Source organism: Sphaerodactylus townsendi, linkage group LG16 (assembly GCF_021028975.2).
Source record: "Sphaerodactylus townsendi isolate TG3544 linkage group LG16, MPM_Stown_v2.3, whole genome shotgun sequence".
Taxonomy (NCBI): domain Eukaryota; kingdom Metazoa; phylum Chordata; class Lepidosauria; order Squamata; family Sphaerodactylidae; genus Sphaerodactylus; species Sphaerodactylus townsendi.
The window spans coordinates 27,661,219-27,682,397 of NC_059440.1; the positions used below are offsets into that span (position 1 = coordinate 27,661,219).

Here is a 21,179-nt window from a genome sequence, read left to right on the forward strand (position 1 = left end):
GTTAGCGATCCTGCCCCATCCCTGCATAGCATTGGATCAACCCATCGTGCACAGATTCAGCAGTATCATGGAACCCCCGAGGAGGCTGTCCGTTGCATCTCTGAATGGGGAGATGCAAGCAGCTCTCTTAGGCTGCATGCGGGGACATTTGTCACCCTCGATCCCGTTAACTGCGGCTTGAACCTGGGACGTCTTGCCCCGCGAAAATGCGGCCGTGGCCAGCACTGCTGGAACTCGCCGGCAGCCGCTCTGGCACTGTCGTCGGAACGCTTCTTGGTTCTCAGTCTCTACGGCATGGCTATTGCCATCACCATCTCTGGTTCGACACGCTTTGTTCTAAGGGCACGCAGTTTCACCAGCACTCGTGGAAGAGCCCTTTGCGCGCTGCAAGCACTTTAACATCCGGGTTATCCATCTCCGGGGACCGTCTGCCGATCGACTCAAGCATGTCTTCGCTGGGCGGCAGCAAACGTGGGGAGGGGCGGGGAGAGCGAGAGTTATTTTTAGCATCTCTTCTGCCGTCCCTGTTTCTTTTGTGTGGGTGAACATCTTGGCTTGTGCCTGCACAAAGATGGATGGAGCCGGGTGGCCGTGACCGGCGCTTGCTCCCGGCATTCATCCAGCGGAATATGGATGAATGGAACACGTTGAAAATAAGAATAACTTTAAAAGTTTGGTCGAAGGAGACCTGCCCTCTCAATGTGGTTGTGGAGGGGGAAACCCTTGTTATGTACAGTGGCTTTGATGCAGTATAACATTCTGGACTGTGCCACTGCAGATTTTAGATGCATGTCCTGTTATGTACAATATCTCACATTTTGAGAGCCAGCGTGGTGTAGTGGTTAAGAGCAGGTGGATTCTAATCTGGAGAACCGGGTTTGATTCCCCACTCCTCCACCTGACTGGCAGAGGCTTATCTGGTGAGCCAGATGTGTTTTTGCACTCCTACATTTTTGTTGGGGCTAGGCACAGTTCTCTCAGAACTCTCTCAGCCCCACCTGCCTCACAAGGTGTCTGTTGTGGGGAGAGGAAGGGAAAGTGAGCTTGTCAGCCACCTTTGAGTCAACTTCTACAGGAGAGAAAAGGTGTGGTATAATGCAAACTCCTTCCTTCCTCCCTCCTTCTTCTGCCTTCTATATCTTAGTCTTCGCCTTCTGTCTTCTTTCTGCCTTTCTTCCCCTGCCCTGCAAAAGGGCAGGCTGCAACTCTCTCTGCAAGACATTTCCATAGCTGAGGCAGGCACCGCACAGACATTTGGCATGCCACTTAACAGCCCGGGGTGTCACTATTTGTGGGCCAGCCCTGGAGCCAGGAAGCTTACAGCTAAATTCTTTCTCCTTTAAACCCCTCAGGAGTCCCCACCCCCTCCCCAATTTTCTAAAATGACCCATGTTGAGTCACATCCTGGATTCCTGATGACTTCTTTGGGGCTGAGAATTGGGTGGGGCAAGAGACAGGCTCTCTGGAAAACACAGGCAATCAATTCCAAATGCAGTTTGGGAAGCCAAGAAAAGGACTGCAAAGTTTGAAATCGGATTCAATTGAAAAAAAAAAAACAATACTCAACCTCACCCTTTTTTCTTATTTAATCAGTCGAATTTGTTTTGAAAAATTAAACGTAGGAGCCATCTGCAAATTCTCTCCATATGATCTTGGCAGCGAGTCAGTTAAATATAGGCGAGGATGAGGAGGGAGCTGATCTCACACGGCATCGTTCCTAGAATTTATTTGGCCAACGCTGGACTGGCTTGAAAGCTGCATTCCCTGCACGGATCATCCCTCTCGCTGCAGGAAACAGGTTTGCCAACAGTTAGAAGTCCAAAACAATATAGTTTTGGCTCTGTTTCACCTAAAAAATTTCCCAGCCTCTTTACGTCCCACCCAACGCCAGGCATGCAAAACGGCTTTCTGTTGAGGCAGACCCTCCAGCTGCGGCAGAGAAAGGTGTTTCCCAAGGCCATCTGAGACGTTTTAAAGGAGAGAAGCTGGAATCTGAATCTCAAAAGATGCTCTGCCTCTGAGCCTTAGCCTCTTTGGAATGAAGAAAAAGAAGAAGAAGAAGAAGAAGAGGAAGAGGAAGAGGAAGAGGAAGAGGAAGAGGAAGAGGAAGAGGAAGAGGAAGAGGAAGAGGAAGAGGAAGAGGAGTTTGGATTTATATCCCACCTTTCTCTCCTGTAGGAGACTCAAAGGGGTTTACAATCTCCTTGCCCTTCCCCCCTCACAACAACCACCCTGTGAGGTAGGTGAGGCTGAGAGAGCTCAGAAGAGCTGTGACTAGCCCAAGGTCACCCAGCTGGCGTGTGTGGGAGTGTACAGGCCAATTTGAATTCCCCAGATAAACCTCCACAGCTCAGGCGGCAGAGCTGGGAATCAAACCTGGTACCTCCAGATTAGATACATGAGCTCTTAACCTCCTACGCCACTGCTGCTCCTAAAGGAGGAGGAGGAGGAGGAAGAGGAGGAGGAAGAGGAAGAGGAGTAGTAGTAGTTTGCATTTATACCCCACCTTTCTCTCCTGTAAGTTGACTCAAGGTGGCTGACAAGCTCCTTTCCCTTCCTCTCCCCACAACAGACACCTTGTGAGGTAGGTGGGGCTGAGAGAGTTCTGAGAGAACTGTGCCTAGCCCCAGCAGAAATGTAGGAGTGCGGAAACACATCTGGCTCACCAGATAAGCCTCTGCCAGTCAGGTGGAGGAGTGGGGAATCAAACCCGGTTCTCCAGATTAGAATCCACCTGCTCTTAACCACTACACCAGGAGTTTACAATCTCCTTCCCCAGAGAAGCAACATGGCTTCAGATTCCAGAGTGGTCAATACAGGAAGACCTGCTTTATGCGCCCTACAGCTCACGCCGACGCAAAGGCAGAAGCAATTTCTGCTGGGATGAAAGAGGGAGACAGTCCTTTATACTTTTGCTGGCCGGTGCGCAGCACATGTCGATGTCGCCGCTGTGGGAAAGGCTGTGGGCCAGTGACTTTGTGAGCAAATTGTTTTTCTCCTCAGAAGGGCAAGAGAAAAACTCCGGGTGCCAAAACCAGCAAATGGGTTTACATAAATGCGGGTGGTCTGCATTCTGCCTTTCTCCATCCTCTCCCTCCCTTTGCATCTGTTCGCATTTAAAGTCCATTAATCGCTGTTTGGATTCAGCCAGAATCTGGCTTGCCCTTTCGCTTATTCTTTGGCGGGGGGATCGCTGAAGAAGTAAATAGATTGCAGTCATGGCTGCCGTACTGAGGTCTTCCCCTGTAGGCAAATTGGCAGGTGTCCTAGTATTACTTTTGGGCACACCAGGTCACCCTAAAGCCGTGGTGGCGAACCTTTGGCACTCCAGATGTTATGGACTACAATTCCCATCAGCTCCTGCCAGCATGGCCAATAACATCTGGAGTGCCAAAGGTTCGCCACCACTGCCCTAAAGGGTTGAACCTGGAAACAACCGCACTGAAACCAGAGACGCCTTAAATGAAAACAGAATTTATTTAACACAGGACCTAGATTTTATTTAACACGGGACCCAGAACAGAAGACTCAAGGTCTCGTACTGACGTTTGCATATTGCGTTATAGAAACTGGGGGAGAGGTATTTTATTACAATCTGCAACATACACTTTTGGCAGGTCTGCAACCTGTGGCTCTCCAGATGTTCATGGACTACAATTCCCATCAGCTCCCAAGTGGCAGGGCTGATGGGAATTGTAGTCCATGAACATCTGGAAAGCCACAGGTTGCAGACCCCTGGGCTAACACATAGTTGGTTAACTACTGGTGGGCAGATAGGCCCGTGTTGTTGCTATAAAGAGGAAGAGTTTGGATTTATACTCTGCCTTTCGGTCCTGTAAGGAGACTGAAGGTGGCTTATAAACTGCTCTCCCCGCAACAGACCCCTTGTGAGGCAGGTGGGGCGGAGAGAGTTCTGAGAGAACTGTGCCTGGCCCAAGGTCACCCAGCAGGCTTCACATGGAAGAGCAAGGAAACAAATCCAGTTCACCCGATAAGAATCCACCCATCATTTGGAGAAGCATGGAATCGAACTCAGTTCTCCAGGTTAGAGTCTGCCGCTCTTAACCACTATATCACGCTGATTCTCATGAGATACCCCCTTTGGCTAATGGCATTAACAAGCAGTTTCCGGACTTTATAACACAAGACATAGCTGGAGTTTTCCATTTCAGTGCATATAATATTCTTGCTGCTGCTGTCATATATAAAAAACAAAGCTCCATGTTTTCTTTCCAGAAATCTGTCCATAAGCCGCAACAGATAAGCCTTGGGTTTCATTTGTACATTAGTCTTTAACATCCTTCAAATGAATGTGTGCGTTGACCTCCAAAAACTCTTTAGCTTCTCTACAAGTCCACCACAAATGACAAATATCCCCTCGTGATGTTTACGTTTCCAACAAGATTTATTCGTCACTCTTAGAAGCGACCGGGAAGGGATTTTGCATGCGCAAATCTCCGTTTCAAAACCCTGGAATTTCCTTTTACAGAATCTTGAACGATAGAGCTGGGAAAGGTCTTCCCAAGCCAGAGATCTTGGAGAGCACTGGGGCTACGATAGATCGCCCAATGGACTGGGGTTTTTTTTAATAAAGGTTGGGAGGTTCCAACAGAGGCTAGAATATGGGAGGAGGAATGGGGACCTCTGGTGGGAAAAATGAGAGGATTTGTGATTTTTTTTAAAAAGTCACTGAACAACCCTGGTTTCTGGGGCTAAGCCCCAGGGGATCCCTGATTCAGATTACGGTTCTGCTTCTAGCATAATGAGGACCCAGCCCAGAAGGGAGTATGAAAGTGGAATTTCACCCAGATCACTGGTTCTGCAAATCTCATGGTGGGGGGCATGCTTTCCCACTGTGCCCAGAGCACGGACGTCTCTGGATACCTCCCTGCTAAGAATTTTGCCTGGAATTCACCTAAGTTGTCCATGGCGTGAAATGGAATTGCCCGGTGTATTCTCTCAGTCCATTTTCCATTGGCCATTTGTTGAGTGGTGGGAGAGAAAGCATTTGGATATGCCTTACCATTACGGCAGTATAGATAATGGCACATGTCCAACATATTAAAAACATACAGTGAGGGTTTTGTTCAACTTTTATGGTTCGGATAAGGATCAAAATCAACAAAGTTTTTGTTGATAGGTGTCTCTCCATCCATTACATATACTGCTGCTACCTTTATTCTATCAGTTAACATTAGGGGAAAAAACTTTAGGATAATAATCTTGATGCGCCCATGTAATTCTTTTAATAATGTCTGATTTTCCTTATTAATTTTAGAATTTTTAATTGTATGTTTAATCTGTAAATATTTTAACTTGCATTTGTTTTGATTCTGTGAGTATGGCCCACGGCCCCCACGATAAAGTTTTTCACACAATAAGACATTATGTTGTTCTTAAGCACAACACAGATTAAGTTAACTGGTAAAATACCTGAAGTATGCTTTTTTGGTTGTAAATTAAAAAAAAAACATTCGTGGACGACAGCCTCTGTGCTGTTCTTCTGTAAAATATTAAAGTTTTAAAAGAAATTTGAAATACATTGAATGTTTATCCAATTGAGCATCCAGTTACCCAAAGTTCACTGTATGTCATCAGAAAGGGGGAAAATTTTCATTAAGATCAGGACAGACACTAGATGAGTGATGTTCATTCAACCCTAGCCTGGAAACATCTCCTCTGTGTTCAGGAGTAGTCTATCTCCAATTTTCTGATAATGATAATGAAGCTCAAAGCATCTTGCTCCAACGGAATAACATGGCTACCTTCTGGAAGTGTCTTCCGTAAGAAAGCCAGTGTCGTGTAGTGGTTAAGAGCAGGTGGATTCTAATCTGGAGAACCAGGTTTAATTTCCCACTCTTCCACCTGACTGGCAGAGGCTTATTGGTGACCCAGATGTGTTTCTACACCCTCAAAGCTGTAGCCCCCATCTCCTATTCGCTCCCATTGGAAACAATGGGGGATGGGGCACCCTCTTTGGGAGTCCATAACTTTGGACTCCCTGAACCAAACCTCACCAAACTTGGGGGGTAGCATAAGGACAGTCTCTTGATGATAGGCTGAAGTTTTGGTGCCGCTAGCCTAAAAACTTCGGCCCCTGCAGGCCAAAAATGGAAAACCACTAAAGATACCCAAAAACGAACCCTGCATTTTGATGCCCCCCACAAGGTGGTGCCCTGGGCAGCTGCCCACCTTGCCCAATGGGCATTACGCCCCTGCTGACAAGGTATCTGTTGTGGGGAGAGGAAGGGAAAGGAGCTTGTAAGCCACCTTGAGTCTCCTTACAGGAGAGAAAGGTGGGATAGAAATCCAAACTCTTCTTTAGTTGAGGGAATTAGCTGGAGACAGAGAGCAAGGGTAACTGGGATTGAAAACGGTTGTATATCAGGATTTTCCTTACAGGAGAGAAAAGTGGGGTATAAATCCAAAACTCTTGTCTCTTCTTCTTCTCTTAACTTTCCTGTGAATGTTGATGGTAGAACTTCTAGGGGCCAGTTGAGCATTTGGTTGGTCTCTGTCAGATGACTGTATCCCAAGGAAGACGGACCTCTGCTCTGATTCCACCTGCTAAATGTGAAGACTATTTTGTGATCTCATGGATGTGTTTTTCTTGTTCTCTTCTCTCTCCCTCGCAGATCCTTTTTGACCAAGCTCAGAGGTCCGTCCGGCAACAGCTGCACAATTTTGTGAAAGAGTAAGTCCCTTGTTTGGGGGAATTGAATCTGTCAGATGAGACGCAACACATTCTGTCTGTCTGTAATACTGACAGTTCCTCAGGACAGGCTGAAATGTATTGATCAGCCTTATGCATCAAAACAGTGTGACATGCAAACACTGGGGAAACAAAGCAACAGTGGAAAACAAAGAGCCAAAAAATTAATGAAACTATATGAATATTAAAAGATATTACATAGGGCAGTGATGGCGAACCTATGGCACGGTGCCAGAGGTGGCACTCAGAACCCTCTCTGTGGGCATGCACAGAGAGAGTTCATCATGTGGGGAGGAAATTGCCCCCCCCCCCACATCTAGGCTGGCCTGGGCCGCTTGGCTCAATTATTAGCATTAAACCTAAGACCTAGTTTTGGGGAAGCAGTGTAGGTAACCCTGTTAAGCGCTGTTAAACCCCACTGATTTTCATGCAAAGAACTAAAGTGCGATCCTTTACCTGGGAGTGAGCTCGGTTGCTAGCAATGGGGCTTGCTTCTGAGTAAACCCTCCTAGGGTCGTGATTCACCCATTCGAAGAGTTGCATGGTTGCTTCAAAGCAAAGCCAATGACTGCCACCAAGCTTACTCCCGAGTAATGCACGCCTCGGAGCCAACCATTTTTTCTAAACTAAAACCTCAGTATTCAGGTTAAATTGCCATGTTGGCGCTTTGCGATAAATAAGTGGGTTTTGGGTTGCAGTTTGGGCACTTGGTCTCAAAAAGGTTCGCCAACACTGACATAGGGGATGTTTGCTCATCCCTGGTGAGCTAGACTGGATCCTTTCTTATAAACAGCTGCCTTCGTCTTAATTTCTGAGATTTGATAAGATCAGGCTAGCTTGGGCCAACCAGATTAGTACTGGGTTGTATGTTAACGTGCGTCTCTTGAAGCATTTTTTTTAAAAAATGAACTTAAACTCTTTTAGTGACATTTGTTAGCATTGTGATGAGTTTCATTGGCTTCTAAATGTTTGGCTGAGACAGCGTTCAAGAGGTCAGCAGGAAGGAGCGAGAGAATCGGAAGGGAAGCAGATATATGAAACTGATAGGGATGTTATCCAATCATTGAGGTCAAACAGGCTTTGCAGCAGAAGAGATCTGTACTAAGAGGCCTTTGTTGCCACAGTGTTTCCACTAATCTTTGTGGCTCCCTTGCTTGGGGAGGGCTTTCAGGCTTTCCACTTTGGTCAAATGGAAGGGGAACACAGTCAGGAACAATGCAACACCATCCTCAAAGCTTTGACGTCCCAAAATCTTTTTGCCTCCTCCAAAGCGACTGGAGACGCAATGTCGCCCTGAGCAGCCTTTCATGAGGGAAAAAGGAAAGACGACTCAATCCTCGCTGACGTCCCAGGTGGGGGGGGGGGGGGATCCGTTATTTGATTTTTCTATTCAAATAGCAGAATCTGTCCTTGCTCGGTTTGTCCATCCTATGCAAAACCAATCCTTCGAATTCCTCATCCGCTTAACAAACCGGGGGCAGGTACAGGGCAGGCATCTGAAGCAGCTGAATATAGGTCAGTGAGGCAGTAGCGGCCTTCAGCTAAGCAAAGCCCTGTTGCCATGGGAACGGCCAGGAACTCGGAGCCCATCCGCAGCGGTGGGCGACTTGATAAAATGGGGGGGAGCGTGGGACGAGAACCGCAAAGGACCGTTGACCCCCACCACCGTAGCACCCTGTCTTCTTTCGATCTCCGCTCCCCCTTCAAGCTTTTCACAGATTTGTAAATCTGCTAAATTGCACCTTCCTTTGGGGCAACACCATTGGACGTGTCAACACATCCGGTGTCACGCCATGCAACGTCAAGGCGGTGTGGTGCCTTCCATTTGCAAATAGAGTATCATGGGCTTTAAAAATGATTTCTTCAGATATAATCTGACCCTCCCCCCCCTTTTCCAGTTGCTTTCTTAATCTTCTGACTAGACGATTAGACTGCTTTATGTATAGCTGAGATTATGGATATGACTATACTGGGTTTCGCATAAAGATGTTAGTAGATTGTATATTCCTCCACCACAGAACAAACATGGCAGACCTTTTTTTCTTGAAGAACGCTCCGCCTGGGTCCTAGCGCCTATCCAGTCCTGCAGATAGAATTCAAGGATGGCAGAGAGGCGTGGAAAATGTCCCAAAGAGATTGCCCAGCGAGTGAAGCCATTTTGAAAACTTTTCAGCCGAAATAATTGATTTCAAAGGAAATTCCCTGAAAACGTTTTGAGATGCAAATAAAACGTTTTGGGATCTGAAAGGGGTAAAAAACAGTGCGGTACTCCATGGAAGAAATGTTTTATTTCCTGCTTCAAAATGTAGTAAAAGGTTTGTGTGGAAAGGGTGCAACAAGACCCATGAGTTACGAGCTCTCAAGAGTCAGAGCTTCCACCATCGGAGAGGAAGGAAACTTTTGAGTCTTGAAAGCCCATATTCCGAAAATCTCTTGGCCTCTGAGGTGCCACTGGGTTCAAATCTAGCCGTACCAAATGCAGAGTGTTCACCTACCACCATGGTGGCGAACCTTTGGCACTCCAGGTGTTATGGACTACAATTCCCATCAGCCCCTGCCAGCATGGCCAATTGGCAGTGCTGGCAGGGGCTGATGGGAATTGTAGTCCATAACATCTGGAGTGCCAAAGGTTCGCCACCACTGACCATGTATCTTAAAAGCACGGACAACCTTTTCTGAGTTAGCACTTCAGCTAATGATGATTTTTGTGTTTCATCCCAGTGACGTCCGGAAATTCAAAGAGACGAAGAAGCAGTTTGATAAGGTGCGAGAGGATATGGAAATTGCCCTAGTCAAGAACGCCCAGGCTCCACGCCACAAGCCCCACGAAGTGGAAGAGGCGACCGGCACCTTGACAATCACCAGGAAATGCTTCCGACACCTGGCTCTGGACTATGTCTTGCAGGTGAGGGCATCCCATTCCAGGTCTTCAAGAGCTGAAATTCTCAAGGTCGAATTTGCTTGAAGAACACTTGCATGGCTGTATTCTAGGCAGTGGTGTACAGCCCATGGGGACAGGTGGGGCCAAACGACCCCAGGTGCAATGGTGAGGGGCGCAAAATTGCCCCCCATCCCTCTCCTCTCCTGTGCCGGCTTGGGGAGGCGCCAAAAGAGCTGGCCTGCTGCAGTGCCTGTTCAAACTGCCTCCTTACATAAGAACATAAGAACAAGCCAGCTGGATCAGACCAAAGTCCATCTAGTCCAGCTCTCTGCTACTCGCAGTGGCCCACCAGGTGCCTTTGGGAGCTCACATGTAGGATGTGAACGCAATGTCATTCTGCTGCTGCTGCTCCCGAGCACCTGGTCTGCTAAGGCATTTGCAACCTCAGATCAAGGAGGATCAAGATTGGTAGCCATAAATCGACTTCTCCTCCATAAATCTGTCCAAGCCCCTTTTAAAGCTCCTTCCCTCCCCAGGCCCTCAGGGGCAGGGCTCGGGTGCGCTGCTGGCCTGCTGCCACTGTGAACCCATTAAGTTGCCCCCGAGCCCTGCCCTCGAGCGTGGGGGGGGGGTGCCTGGAGCAGGTGTGGGCCCCGGGCACCATTTTCCCCGGTACGCCTCTGATTCTAGGCATCCAATGTCAATCAGTTCCACTAGTGCATAGGTGTCAAACTCATGGCCCTCCAGATGTTATGGACTACAGTTCCCATCATGATGCTGGCAGGAGATGATGGGAACTGTAGTCCATAACACCTGGAGGGCCGTGAGTTTGACACCTGTGCACTAGTGGATCCTTCAACACCATTTAGAAATTCATTTAGAAATTTATATCCGCTTTTCTCCCCAACGGGAATCCAATGAGACTTGCGTCATCGTTCAGTTCTCCTATGTTTTAGCCTCATGACTATCAGCCCTGCGAAGTAGGTTAGGAAAGAGCAACCGGCTCAAAGTCACTCACTTCACTTCCGTGGCAAAACGGGGATTCGAATGTGAATCTCTCATACCTTAATCTGACCCTCTGCTGTGGCGGATCTCAGTTTTAATTGGTGGGTTTCAAGTTCAGAAGACCCTTGTTTTCTTATGTTGCTATGGCGGCTTTACAGTTGTCAGGAAGGAAAGAAAAATATTGAAAGGGCAGGAAAAGCAGAATACAGCTGGCAGGAAGGAAGCAGGAAGGCACTGCTGACTTCAAAGCCAAGGAAAGGCTTGTTCTTTGGGATAATGACGTACTATGAAAACTTCATGGCTCTGCAAAAGACATATTTTTATAACCATGATGTAAGAAACAGCAGGTCGCAGGCTGTGTGATGCCTCTGAAGAAGGAGAGTTGGTTTTTATAACCCACTTTCCCCTACCTTTTAGGACACAGGTGTCAAACTCGTGGCCCTCCAGATGTTATGGACTAAAGTTCCCATCATCCCCTGCCAGCACGATGCTGGCAGGGGATGATCAAGGAACTGCTGAACAGCATCTATAACATCTGGAGGGCCACGAGTTGGACACCTATGTTTTAGGAGACTCAAAGTTGCTTACAAACTCCTTTCCCTTCCTCTCCCCACAACAGACACCTTGCGAGGTTGATGGGGCTGAGAGAGTTCTGAGAGAACTGGGATTGGCCCAAGGTCACCCAGGAGGCTTCATGTGGAGGAGCCTAGTTCTCCAAGTTAGAGTCTGTCACTCATGAGGAAGAATGGGGAATCAAACCCAGTTCTCCAGCTTAGAATCCACCCTTCTTCACCACTACGCCACGTCGCACAAGAAGCGAGAGGCATTGAGTTGCCATCGCCTCCAGAGTAACAGTTCACGTGAACAGCTGGGGAAGGCCGATGGCTCAGTGGCATAGCCTCTGCTTCGCGCGCAGAAGATCCCGGGTTCAATCCCCGCTGCATGTCCTGTTAAAAGGGCCAAGAAGTAGGAGGTGATCACGAGAAAGACCCTCGGAGTCCCCTCCTCCCAGTCCGGTAGAAAAAATGCAGGCTTTTAATGGACCAAGGGCCCGATTCTGTATAGGGTGTATTCAGGCGTACAACTGGAAATAGATTCGATCTGTTGTGGGAAGTGAAATTGCCTTGACTTAAGCTCTGCTGAAGCTGAATCTCTCCCCCACACCCCGCCCCCTTCAAACTGCTCCGGGGGAATGGGGAATGAGATTACCCACCCCTAAGAAAATATTTCCGGACTTATTCTGCCACACTCGCCCGCTGGACCAAATGCCTCCCATATCCCTACTAATGGGGTTTTAGCAGCAGGAGACCAGAGCCAGAAGCTTAATGTTGCCAGTCTAAGCTGTTCCATTGGCTCCCCCCCCCCCGCCAGCTCTCCAGCTTCCCCACTTTATAAAGTGGAACCATCTGCCAACACCTTCTGTCTCATCCTGGGATAGTTTACGCTGTCACGTCCTGTTGATCACCGGGAACGGGATGAAAGGGAGACGCTCCCCCATTATTGCAGTAGGTCATAGCTGGAGTAAGGGGAAGCTGGAGGGAGTTAATTGCAACTTTAGCTCCCAGTGCAAAGTATGAATTCTCTGCCATCCTGTTGGGGGGTTTTTGTCTGTATGCACAATCTGTCATGTTGCCCATGCTGCTGGGGTAGTGGGCATAAGAACAGCCTTGTGAGAGCAGAAGGAGCGCCCTGGCTGCCCAGCATCCTGTTTCTAACAGCAGCCAGCTGGATGTCTCCAGGATGTTGAGGAGGGGCTGCGGCTCTCAGTGAGTCCAGAAAGTTTGCCCGGTTCTGATCCCCGGCATCTTCCCAGTTAAAAGGACCAGGCAAGGAAGTAATAGCCAGTGGGAAAAGACCAAAGCACACAAACTCTTAAGGCGAGCAGTTTGAAGTGAACAATGCACTTTCCTTTGGATGGGGATTGGGGAGGGCTATCAGAAGGTATTATTGTGTAAGGGTGGGTGGGAAATAGGCTAGGGCAGCTAACACCTGCCTCAGTGGCTGCCTCAAACCCTATATGCACCTGGTGGAACACAGCCCTGTCTATTGGACAGGTCCTAAAGAGAAACTGAAGCAATCATATCCTTCAGGGTCCAGGTCTCACTCAACCAAGCATTTACACCACATTAGATCCAGGAATGAGGAATCCCTGGCTATTGTGGAGGCTAACCAGACATCTTCTGGGCGAGGGACTACCAGGAGCAGCAGTGGCGTAGGAGGTTAAGAGCTCGTGTATCTAATCTAGAGGAACCGGGTTTGACTCCCCGCTCTGTCGCCTGAGCTGTGGAGGCTTATCTGGGGAAATTCAGATTTCTAGACTGTACACACTCCCCACACACGCATCAGCTGGGTGACCCAGGGCTAGTCACAGCTTCGCCGAGGAGCTCTCTCAGCCCCCCACCTACCTCGCTACAGGGTGTTTGTTGTGAGGGGGAAGGGCAAGGGCAAGAGATTGTAAACTCCTTTAAGTCTCCCTCCTGCAGGAAAGAAGGGGGAAGTGGGGGATATGCTGCAAATCCAAACTCCTCCTCCTCCTCCTCCTCCTCCTCCTCCTCCTCCTCCCCCCCTCCCTCCTCCCTCCTCCTCCTCCTCTTCTTCTTCTTCTCTTCTTCTTCTTCTCTTCTCTTCTTCTTCTTCCTTCTTCCTTTCTCTCTTCTCTCTTCTTCTTCTTGCTTCAGCCAGCCTTCCTAAGTCCCACTGAAGTTAATTGGCTTTTAATGGTGTACTTAGGACTGCACTCCCGACATATATGAGACAGTGAAGAGCAGTGTAGGCATGTGGGCACAAGATGGCGCTGTGGGACCACGCTTGCTGCCTTATGCAAGGAACTCCATCTGCAACGTTTTTGACCACTTTCCCTGCCTGCTCGGAACGGTTTGGTTACACCCTCGAACAGATCCTGGAGTGTGTGTTTCAGCAGCTCCAATAATGATTGTGATGGAAAGATGTGTGACCAAAAGAAGAGTGATTTAATTATGTAAGGTTCTCCAGAGGTTGCATGATAACCTCGAAGTGAGACAGCTTTAAGAGAGGAGTAATTGGATTCGACGCTCATGGCCAGTCTATCGGTGTCTATCAGCTGTGATGACTAAAGGGAGCCAATATTTCTACAAGGGTCCAGCTGGTCGTTTCATATATTCATCAACTGTAATAACACCTATGTTGTTATTTGTGAATGTTATGTGCAGTATGTCTAGATCCCAGAACTTATGTTTTTAACCAGACATTTGTATTTTGTATAAGGTATACACAGATCAAATATGTCTTTGGGTAATACTGTAGTTAGCTGAACCCTTATAGAAATACCAGTATAGTTTGGGTCGAGTGTTGTCTTCTTTCCTTTGCATCTTCCCTAATAGTCCCATCCAAAGGTGGGGGGGATCCCAGTCATCCTCTGGATGCTGCGAAGTGTACGCCTTGACGCAGCGGTCGGATTTGCCCTCTCGAGGGGCACTCCTGCCCAGTGGGGGGGGGGGGGGGTAAGAGGCAGTCAGTGGGCGAACACTCCGCGGCCTCTGGAGGAACTGGGGTCCAGTAAACGCAGCAGGGGCATTCCAGAGGCATTTTCAGGGGTGCAGCTGACCATCGTCAGCTTTCACCTTGACTTCTATACCTTGATGTTGACTCTCCAGACTAAGTAGAAAAAGAGTTTGGATTTATACTTACCCCTACCGTTCTCTCCTGTAAGGAGACTCCAGCAGGCTTCCCAAGCTCCTTTCCTTGCACTCTCCCCACAACAGACACCTTTGCTGAGGCAGAGTGGGGCTGAGAGAGATCTGAAGAACTGTGACTGGCCCAAGGTCACCCAGCAGGAATGTAGGAGTGTGGAAACACATCTGGGTCACCAGATAAGCCTCTGCCCCTCAGGTGGAGGAGTGGGAAATCAATCCAGTTCTCCAGACTGGAATCCACCTGCCCTTAACCACTACACGACACTGGCTCTCTTTCGGAAGACACTTCCAGAAGGTAGCCATGTTATTCTGTTGGAGCAAGATGCTTTGAGCTTCATTATCATTGTATGCAGAAAATTGGGAGATAGAAGCTACTCCACAAGAACCCAGAGAGGAGATGTTTTTCCAGGCTAGGGTTGAATGAACATCACCACTCATCGGTAATGCTGGATGGGCGGATCTTAATGAATCCCCCTTCCTAATGAATTCTGATGGGACTCCATAGGAACTTCTTCTGAGGAGGATTGCGGACTAACCCAAGGTCACCTAGCAGGAATGTAAAAATGCAGAAACATATCTGGTTCACCAGATAAGCCTCCGCCAGTCAGGTGGAGGAGTGGGGAATCAAACCCGGTTCTCCAGATTAGAACCCACTTGCTCTTAACCACTACACAATGCTGGTTAGCCTCGGTGTGTATAGAATTGAGGGTTACCAGCTTCAGATATGGCATTATGTTTGTATGTGTTCAGGAAAGCGCATTGGAGTTGCCACACTTATAAGGCTTTCGCTTTGGTGTCTTCCGTACTTTTTTAACAGCAGGAGCTCAGAAGGTGGAAACACTTGGCCGCGATTTCCACAAGCATAAACACCTTCACTTGAGTGATCCCAGCAGCCCTGCACTGCTGTTGAGCGCGGCAGCTCGAGGCTCATAGGTTGGATCTCTCTGTTCAGCCGGCAATTAACAGAAGCCATGTTTTCGTTTTCTTTTTCAGATCAACGTCCTCCAGGCCAAGAAGAAATTTGAAATTCTGGATGCGGTAAGAATTGAGTTATCGCCTTCCTGATCGCCCATCCCCTCTCCAAGAGCAATAAAATAAAAGAGGCGTCTGCATTGCAAATGGAAAATATGTCAACCGGTTCCCCTGAAGTTTTAGAAACAGCCCTTTCCCCCCAGAGAACCCTAGTTAATTACAAGTCTGCAAGTCCCAGGCGTACTGGGATGATGGAACCTCTTGAAGCTAAAGTGAAATCTTTTCTTAATAATTATAGCTGGTACTTAGGAGAAGATGTAACTCCTCCAAACAACGCTTTCCACCCCAAGAATTTCTTGTCCTAAATGAGAATGAAAGCAATCTAACGCTCCTTCCCTTTCTTGACACGTGTGGGCATTAGTTCATTTGGGGTGCTGTGTGGTTTCCGGGCTGTGTGGCCATGTTCTAGCAGCATTCTCTCCTGACGTTTCGCCTGCATCTGTGGCTGGCATCTTCAGAGGATCTGATGCCAGCCACAGATGCAGGCGAAACGTCATGAGAGAATGCTGCTATAACATGGCCATACAGCCCGGAAACCACACAGCACCCCAGTGATTCCGGCCGTGAAAGCCTTCGACAATACATTCGTTCATTTGTTCACATGGTCAAGTGTGAAGCAGGGTGCTTTATTAAGAACCAACACACACAACGCTATGAACTAGCCCGCCCCGCATTCTGCCTTGTAATGGGGAAAGGTTGTCAGGAATTCATGCCTCCAGAGTTTCCTACATTTTTGCATGTGAGACCGGGAAGGGGGAGGGGGGGGGGTTCTGCACATGCAGAATAATGCACTTTCAACCCACTTTTGCAATTGTTTGAAAGTGGATTTTGCTATTCCACACAGTAAAATCTAAAACTGCGAAATTAGTAGATTGAAAGTGGATTGAAAGTGTGTTATTCTGCATGTGCGGAAGGGGCCGGGGACGCACCACACAGCCTGCACACTGGACTCCGAGCAGAATCGGAGCAGTGTTGCTCTGCTTTTGTTGTGACTTCACAAAGGATGCTGAGAATGAACACTATTGGCTAAGCGGAGGCTTGCTGAGCAAAAGATACCCGGTGAGGGGTGAGTGAGAAAGGGCTGCTTGCCCGCATTTCTGTTCACTCCTATTCTGACTTCCATTTTTTTCTCTCCCCCGTTCTGCAGATGCTTTCCTTTATGCATGCCCAGTATACCTTTTTCCAGCAAGGTTACAGCCTCCTCCATGAACTGGACCCCTGTATGAAGAAACTGGCTACTGAGGTAAGAGACAACTGGCGTTTTTGGCAAGCTGAGCCTTCATGAATGTACTCCGTGGATGTTACGAAACGTAAAGATTTCGACGGGGATTGCTAGCGGTACCTCAGTCCGCCAAAATCCATACTTCGAGACTTCAAATGCAAACCGTTACGACCCATAATTAGTGAGATCTCCTCTGTTGCCCACCGGCCTGCGATGTTGCAATATTCTTTCCATCACATACCCGGAAGTGATGTCACATTGCCGCTGTGACACACTGATGGGACGATCTGGGATTCAGGCAAAACTCTATGGTTTTGCCATAGAGTGTGGTCTGAATCCTAGAGCATCAGCATCGTGCTGGCACTGTGATGAGACTTTTGCTAGAAAATGACGTTATTCCTCACTGTCTTCCTCCCCTTCCTCCGACTCATAGTACTGACTAGGCTTTGCCTGCCGGTCAAGTGGCAAATATTTTATCTGAATTGACTAAGGCCTTTCCCTCTGGGCCTAGAAGACGGATTTGTGCTGGCTGAGGCCTTTGCCTGTGGGCCTAGATATCTGATTTATGCTGGCTGCCTCCAGGCCTAGTGAGCCGAGGTTTCTCAATTAAACTGAGGCCTTTAGGCCCAGAGGACTTAGGCTTCAGTATCCCAGGCAGCTGCACATTCCCCCCCAGTCCCGTGTCAATTTAGGATAAAAACCTTCTGGATAATCCTCAGAGGTACTGAAACAGTAATCCTCAGGTGTCTTATGTGGCCTTATGTTATCCCCTGGGGAACTGCCAACAAGGTTTCTGTCTCTTGACATCTTTGGCCCCACTGAGGGCACGAGTGACCGCAATCGCTCAGCTCAAGAGCTGCTGGCATCAATCCACACTTGACTGTCATGAGGGCTGCAGAAACAAGGGACATCCTCGACAGTAATTGTAATATGATATCGGTCGGGAGCCGACGTGAATTGGATGGTCCACAGCACATTCCCCAGAACTGCCTGCAGCAAACAGGGGCTCCATTGCTGGTTTGCAGGGGTTCATGAGCAGATGAGCAGAGGTGGAAACCTTAGAACCGTGGTGGCGAACCTTTGGCACTCCAGATGTTATGGACTACAATTCCCATCAGCCCCTGCCAGCATGGCCAATTGGCCATGCTGGGAGGGGCTGATAAAGGAAATTATAGTCCATAACATCTGGAGTGCCAGTGCAAGGTCGCTCCTACTGCCTAAGGCTAACTCAGTTTTATTTCATTTTTATTTTATGTGTTGATTGATATCCCGCCCTCCCCTGTAGGGCTCAGGGCGGCGAACCACAGCAGCATATACAGCAAAAACATCAATAAACAAACATCAATAATCATAACATCACAAATAAGCGACGATCATAGCATCACAAAATAGTAATCATAGCATAATAATCACAACATAAGCAACAGTCATCGTAGGATCACAAACATCAATAATCAAACACCAATAATCATAACATCACAAGTCAGTAACATAAATGACATCCCCCTCCAATACCCAAAACTACAAAAGCAAATGGCCCAAGACTGAAAACCTCTAAGCAACTACAGCAGCGTTAGAACAATAGATCTAGCCCAGTGACTAACCTTGCATTGTGTCAGCAGCCTTATACAACAACTCTGTAGAGTACGTTAGCATTGTTATCCTATGTATTGCGGGTGAGACCTTGTATTTGTTTTTGAAAGCTCACCCTTCCTTCAAAGAGTCCCAGGTAACATACAAGATTCTCTTTCCTTCTTCCTCCACTGTGTTTTCACACCTACTTCACTCATCTGCGATATGAAAATATGAGAGCCAGCATGGCATAGTGGTTAAGAGCAGGTGCACTCTAATCTGGAGAACTGGGTGTGATTCCCTGCTCTGCCACTTGAGCTGTGGAGGCTTATCTGGGAAACTAGATTAGCTTGTGTACTCCAACACACGTGACCTTGAGCCTGTCACAGTTCTTCAGAGCTCTCTCAGCCCCACCCACCTCACAGGGTGTTTGTTGTGGGGGGGAGGGGGGGGAAAGGAGATTGTAAAACACTTTGAGTCTCCTTCAGGAGAGAAAGGTGGGATATAAATCTAAACTCCTCCTCCCCCTCCTCCTCCCCTTCTTCTTCTTCTTCTTCTCCTTCTCCTTCTTCTTCTCCTCCTCCTTCTTCTTCTTCTTCTCCTTCTCCTTCTTCTTCTTCTTCTTCTCCTTCTCCTCCTCCTCTCCTCCTCCTCTCCTTCTCCTTCTCCTCCTCCTCCTCCTCCTCCTCCTCCTCCTCCTCCTCCTCCTCCTTCTCCTCCTCCTCCTCCTCTTCTTCTTCTTCTTCTTCTTCTTCTTCTTCTTCTTCTTCTTCTTCTTCTTCTTCTTCTTCTTCTTCTTCTTCTTCTTCTTCTTCTTCTTCTTCTTCTTCTTCTTCTTCTTCTTCTTCTTCTTCTTCTTCTCAGCCAGATCGTTGGTGTAGCTTATTCTACCACTGCTTAGTCTAACGGGTAACAGGCGTCTTTCTTTGAGTTTTAACTGGAGGTTGGACCCAGGGACTCTCTGGGGTCCTGGGTTGGACCCAGGGACCCAGGGATTCTTTTACTACTAACTTCATAGCAATAGGGAGATAATTATAATAGCAGCCGGTGAATCAGAGCAGATGCTGGGCAAATCCCGAGAAGGATAATGTCCCATCATCATACCGGAGAAACATGTTATGGGGGGGAAGGACTTGGCTTGAGGTGAGATGTGTCATCTTTAATGTCTTGTTAGAACCTCAGCCAGCAGTAGTCATATTGATGCAAGTCTCTTCGCTGCTCGATTCCCGGGATTGCCTGGGAGGAAGACTGTCAGGTGAATATGCCCATGTACATATCAAGCAGCCGAGACCCGCATTTGTTTCTTCTCTTCCTTTGCTTTATAGCTGGACCAGCTAGTGATTGACTCCGCAGTGGAGAAGCGGGAAATGGAGCACAAGCATGCGCTTATCCAGCAACGGGTGAGTCTGAGGCCTACGTACAGTTCTCCCCAAATATCTCGTAAAAGGACATCTCAGCGTCCTTTTCCCAGCAGCCAAATACCTCTGCCAAAGTCTCAAGTGGGGCATCTTGTTACACATCCCCCCAGATTTGTTTAAGGAGATCCAATTGTGCGTTCCTGCATTGCAGGGGGGTGGACTTGAGGGCCTTGGGGTAGGCTGACCAGCCGTCCCGCTTTTGGCGGGACCGTCACGCCTTTAAACAATTTGTCCCGCGTCCCGTGGGTTTTGCAAATTGTCCTGATTTTGGGGAGGCTGCTGCACTGCCTTCTGGGGCGCAAGGCAGTGCGGCAGCCTCCCGTGCGCCCAGCCGCAGGAGCGCACGGCCTTCTGGGGCTTGCCGTTTCCCGCCCTGTGACAGGGTGGCAAACGGCAAGCCCCAGAAGCCTGTGCGCTTCTGCGTCTGCGCGTGCGCGCGGCTGCTTCCCCCGTCCCGGATCACAAAGGTGACCATCTGGTCACCTTACCTTGGGGTCCCTTCCAACTCTATGATTCTGTTCTTACTGAGCTGTCATTACTCGTGGCCTTGAGGAATTTATAACACGTGAATCGTCCCAACGATCAGATGGAACGGCGCTGGGTTGTAGAAATGTTCCAAAGAATAAAATAAAACAAACCATTTTCCATAATCTTTTTTTAATAGGACTACCCAAAATATATTTTTTTAAAAAGCACTATTTTGACTTTCCTCATTTCACCGGAAAAACAAGCAGAAAATGGGAAAAGGAAGAGCCATTTCAGGGGGTGGCAGAGGGGCTGCTCATCTGCAGTTTAAAAAGTTTTCGCGCTGTTGACTCGAGGAGATTGGGTGGGGTCGGGTGCCCAGCAGCTTTCAAAAACACCCCCAACCCTACTGAAACAGGGAACCCAGAACCAACTGGGGGAAAGGCTGGCAATTCTATTGTCGAAGGCTTTCACGGCTAGAATCACTGGGGTCTTGTGGGGTTTCCGGGCTGCATGGCCGTGATCCAGTAGCATTTTCTCCTGACGTTTCGCCTGCATCTATGGCTGGCATCTTCAGAGGATCCTCTGAAGATGCCAGCCACAGATGCAGGCGAAACGTCAGGAGAGAATGCTACTGGAACACGGCCATGCAGCCCGGAAACCTCACAACACCCCAATATCAATTCTCCTGCGAAGACTATAGATGTTGGCAACTTTTATACGACTTAAGTAAGCTCAGCAGAGTTTGATCAACCCACACTTTTCTAACCACTGTTTTGGGGAGGAGGCAGTGCTGTCTGAATGTCTTCGTGTCCTTTTCCTTCTGTGCTCCTCAGCCCTCGGGGAAGGACTTGTCAGGGAGGATTTAGTTTCCCCCTCATCTCAAAGTCAGCAGCGTCCAGCGTTTCCCCTCTCCGAAGCGGTTGTCTTGGTCTCACACATCTGTCCAGCTGGCTTCCCCCACCTTGTAGCAGCCACACGCTAGAGAGTCCCTTCCCTGCCAGATGGCCCGTGCTTCCTCTTAAATCAGTCAGCCGATGGCCGCATGGCTGGAGCCGTGCGCTTCTCCCGGGCCTCAAACCTGGCTGAAACGCTGCGTTTTTCTGCGCTTCCCACAGGCCTCTTCTTACACCACCCCAGCAAGGGGCTTAACGGATTGCTAGGAGGACGAGCAGAAGAGGGGTCTGGGAAATTGGACGCC

At 48.5% G+C, this 21,179-nt stretch overlaps 1 protein-coding gene across 5 annotated transcripts in view; it reads left to right on the forward strand.

Annotated features, from left to right (window-relative positions):
- The window catches only part of ACAP3 (ArfGAP with coiled-coil, ankyrin repeat and PH domains 3), a 134,132-nt gene that overhangs the window by 64,478 nt on the left and 48,475 nt on the right, over positions 1 to 21,179 (forward strand). For all 5 annotated transcript variants that reach the window (XM_048518556.1, XM_048518558.1, XM_048518559.1 and 2 more), the window contains exons 5-9: positions 6,636 to 6,694; positions 9,434 to 9,617; positions 15,263 to 15,307; positions 16,449 to 16,544; positions 19,421 to 19,495. In XM_048518556.1, the coding sequence (XP_048374513.1) occupies positions 6,636 to 6,694; positions 9,434 to 9,617; positions 15,263 to 15,307; positions 16,449 to 16,544; positions 19,421 to 19,495 (459 nt within the window). The remainder of the gene's footprint in view (positions 1 to 6,635; positions 6,695 to 9,433; positions 9,618 to 15,262; positions 15,308 to 16,448; positions 16,545 to 19,420; positions 19,496 to 21,179) is intronic.